The sequence below is a fragment of the Cervus elaphus genome, chromosome 6, assembly GCF_910594005.1.
Source record: "Cervus elaphus chromosome 6, mCerEla1.1, whole genome shotgun sequence".
Classification (NCBI taxonomy): domain Eukaryota; kingdom Metazoa; phylum Chordata; class Mammalia; order Artiodactyla; family Cervidae; genus Cervus; species Cervus elaphus.
Window position 1 is genome coordinate 25,730,992 of NC_057820.1, and position 3,915 is coordinate 25,734,906.

At 42.3% G+C, this 3,915-nt stretch overlaps 1 protein-coding gene across 1 annotated transcript; it reads right to left on the minus strand.

Moving 5' to 3' along the window:
- Window positions 1-1,694: 1,694 nt before the first annotated feature.
- LOC122696633 (fatty acid-binding protein, heart-like) lies at window positions 1,695-2,183 on the minus strand. The gene has a single exon (XM_043906889.1). It carries the CDS (start codon window positions 2,175-2,177, stop codon window positions 1,695-1,697), a length of 483 nt encoding a protein of 160 aa, XP_043762824.1. The 5' UTR covers window positions 2,178-2,183.
- Window positions 2,184-3,915: the final 1,732 nt, after the last annotated feature.

Consider the following 3,915-nt stretch of genomic DNA (forward strand, 5'->3'; position numbering starts at 1 on the left):
GTACATAATAAGCTACAAGGATACATTGTACAACATGGGGAATAGAGCCAATTAAAAAAAAAGTATGTATTTATATTTTGGCTGCTCTGGGTCTTTGTTACTGCATGCCCGCTTTCTCTAGTTGTGGTGAGAGGGGATTTGCTTGTTGCAGAGCATGGGCTCTAGGGTGCTCAGGCTCAGTAGTTGTGGCTCATGGGCTTAGTCGCTCTGCAGCATGTGGAATCTTCCTGGAGCAGGGATCAAACTCATGTGCCCATCATCAGCAGGCAGATTCTTCATTTTTTTTTTTTTTTTAATTTACGGCTGCACAGGGTCTCAGCTGCGGCTCGCAGGATCTTCATTACATCATGCAGGATCTTTGCTCCATGGCATGTGGGATCTGAGTTCCCTGACCAGGGACTGACCCTGTGTCCCCTGAATTGCAGGGTGGATTCTTAACCACTGGACCAACAGGGAAGTCCTAGCCAATATTTTATAATAACTATGGAGTATAACCTTTAAAATTGGGAATCACTATATTATACATCTGTAACTTAGAGAATATTGTACATCAACTATACTTCAATTTTTAAAAAAGTACCTGAGCATTGTAACCCTTGTGTTCTTTAGAGTCAGAGCAGCTCTCTCTAGATTATGCAGCTCTCCTGAAAGTTTGTAATAACTGCTATCAAAATTGGATATCTCCTGTTATGGGCTGAACTCATCCCGCTCAAATTCCTACGTTGAAGCCTTGTCCACCGTACTTCAAAATGTGATATCTTTGGAGATAGTACCTTAAAAAAAGGTGATGGAAGTTAAAATGAGGCCATTATGGTGGGTCCAAATCCAATTTGATTGATGTCCTTACTAAGAGAATATGTGGATAATATGTCTCTTAGAGAGACAGCAGAGGCACACAGGCACAAGGAAAAGGCCATGTGAAGAGGCAGTGAGCGTGTGACCATCTGCAAACCAAGGAGAGAGTAGTTTGAGCAAACCCATCCTGCTGATGCCTTGATCCTGGACTATCAGCCTCTAAAACTCAGAGAAAATAAGTCTCTATTATTTAAGCCACCCAGCCTTCGTAAAGGCAGTCCAAGCAAGCTAGCACACTTCTTCAAATGATTTTTGAAGTGCCATAAGGTAATGTTTACAAAAGAAGTTGGCTCTTTCTTAGTTTTTCATTTTTAATCAGGAACTTAGCAAACCCCAGTGTTTGAATGTGCCTCAGACCAATCACTCAGGGGCAGACCCATGCAGACCCAAACTTCCTTGCTGGTTTGAATGTCCCTTGCTGACACCTGCTGCCCACAAATCCTCAGAAGGCAGTTCAACACTGCAGAGGTGGATAGCATCCCACCACACCCCCCAGCCAGGATGAAACCAGCGCCTTGTATGAGAATGCTGCTGTCTTGACTTCCCACAAGTCGTTACTTCTATTTTCCAGAGAAGGAGTAAGTTCTGTGCAGAGGTGGAGAGAAGGGCCCCATTCTTAAAACTGTGTGATACTTTGTCACATTGATCCCAAAGCAGCTCTGCTCTTTTCAGAGGCTCCTAAAGGCTGCTTTCTTTCTTTTTTTGGCCTTGGCTCTGCGTTATTGACCTCAGAGCACCCTTTGGATTCAGTTAAAGAACCAAACATACACAATGAGATTGGAACTGGATTCAGGCTGATGCCACCTGACACCAGGAAAATTTCCCCAATCAAAGTAGATTTATATAAAATGCCAGGGGAGAAAAGTGAGGCAATCTGGTGCCGAGTCCATGAGTAGCCAACTGGCAGAAGAGCAGTCAGTAAAGGAGTGGACAGGTCGTGCCCCTTCCTCATAAGTACGATGGCAAACTGCACTGCTGTGGGTGAGTGGCAGGATGAGTTTCTCATCAACTGTTTCCTGTACAAGTGTTGTCTCTTGTCCATTCCACTTCAGCTGGTGGGCAAGTTTGCCTCCATCCAGCATCACGATGGACTTGACCTTCCTGTCATCTGCTGTTGTCTCATTGAAATTCACTCCCAGCTCGAAGCTGACCTGCCTCTTCTTGAAGGTACTTTGGGTTTTTACGGTGATTGTATCCCCATTCACTTCGATGACTGTGGTAGGCTTGGTCATATTGGCCGCCTGCTTGGTAGCAAAACCCACACCAAGTGACTTCACGTTTTCATCGAAATTCCTGCTCTCCACTAACTTCCAGGTACCCATGAAGGTGTCCACTGTAGTGAGGCTGGGCTAGTCTGGGAAACAGAAGACAGAGAATGCGTGCAAGGGCTCTGGGACTCGCTTTCTTTAAAAAAATTTTTTTTTTAATTTTTAAATTTATTTTTGGCTCTGCTGGGTCTTTGTTGCTGCACAGACTTTCCTCTAGTTGTGGCAAGCAGGGGCTAACTCTCTAGTTGTGGTGTGAGGGCTTCTCTTGTTGGGGAGCATGGGCTCTATGCTCACGGATTTCAGTAGTTGCAACATTGTGGGCTCAGTAATTGTGGCTCCTGGGCTCTGGAGCACAGGGGCTTAGTTACTCTACAGCATGTGGGATCTTCCCGGACCAGGGACCGGAGACCCACCATCTCCTGCATTGGCAGGAGGGTTCTTTACCACTGCACCACCAAGGAAGACCCTAAAGTGTCTTTTAAAGACATTGGCAGGGGCCCTTCTCTGGCATCCAGGCACAGGTTTGATCCCTGGTTGGGGAACCAAGATCCCACATGCCACGCTGAGTGGCCAAAAAAAAAAAGACATTTTGATCATCATCTGCTGCTCATCACCCAGCTCCAGTTCAATCTGGGTGGTGGTTGTGGAAGGACATGCCATCTTATATCTTTTATTTCTCCCTTTGAGACCCCAACCTCCAACTGAATTCCCTCTCCTTACCCAATTAAAAACTGTCTTCCCCAGATACCAGTGAACACGAGTCTCAGCTCAACCAGTCTAGATGCCCCATAACTCTTATAACCAACATGTGAATTATTACAACACCAGTAGTACTGTGGGCTGTAGGAATAGAATTTTATGTCTAACTTAGCTTCAAGGCATGAATAAATTCATGGTTAATTTTTTGTGAAATTTTTTTGGGGGGGGTTTAGAACCAAACCTTTATTAATGCTGTCAGGAGGAAGAAAATGATAAGTAATTATGTACTTGATACAACAGAATTAGTCTTTACCATACAGAGCAACAAACAACATCTTTTAAGCACTTACTTTTACAGTTTCCATTTCAAAAGAACACACCCAAACATCTTTCCCTGTATGGGCATGACTACCACTCTTTAAATTCTAGTGATTGTATCGTGCCCAAGTCACTAGTTAAAAATTGGACTATCATGCCGACATATTTTTAAACATTAAAACAAAAAAAAACTCAGAAGACAGAAAAATTCCAAGGGTAGAAAGTGTTGGGGATATAAAATTTTTAAAGTAAAATTTAAGGACAGGAGGGACATGATAAAAAGCTACTGATATTACCAACTCAGGGCACAGTACAGGAACAAGAATGAATTATCATACAGGGTTTTCAGATCTTTCTCTGAATTTTTACTGATTGTATCTTGTAAAAGTCCACCCTTTTCTCTCGCACCCCAGGTTTTGCTTTTAATCCCCAAACTGATTTTGGCTAATAGATTCTACTCTATTACTGGATTATTTAAAAAGCATAAAGAAACCTTGGACTGAAGATACAACAAATTATCTAACCTTAGTAATACATGGATTCTGTTTGCTATCAAACATTATAGTCATTTTACGGTGACCACAAAAGACTGCTTCTTGTACAATGACTATGAAAAGACACAGTAAGCAGAGATTTTGCTTTCTTAATACTGACCACAAACACAATAAAACCAAAAGAAGATGTGTTTACATGGCACAACTCAACATAAAATTCCTTTAAAATTACTGCATTTCCACTTTGCTCAGAATTTTTTTTTCATTTATTTTTATTAGTT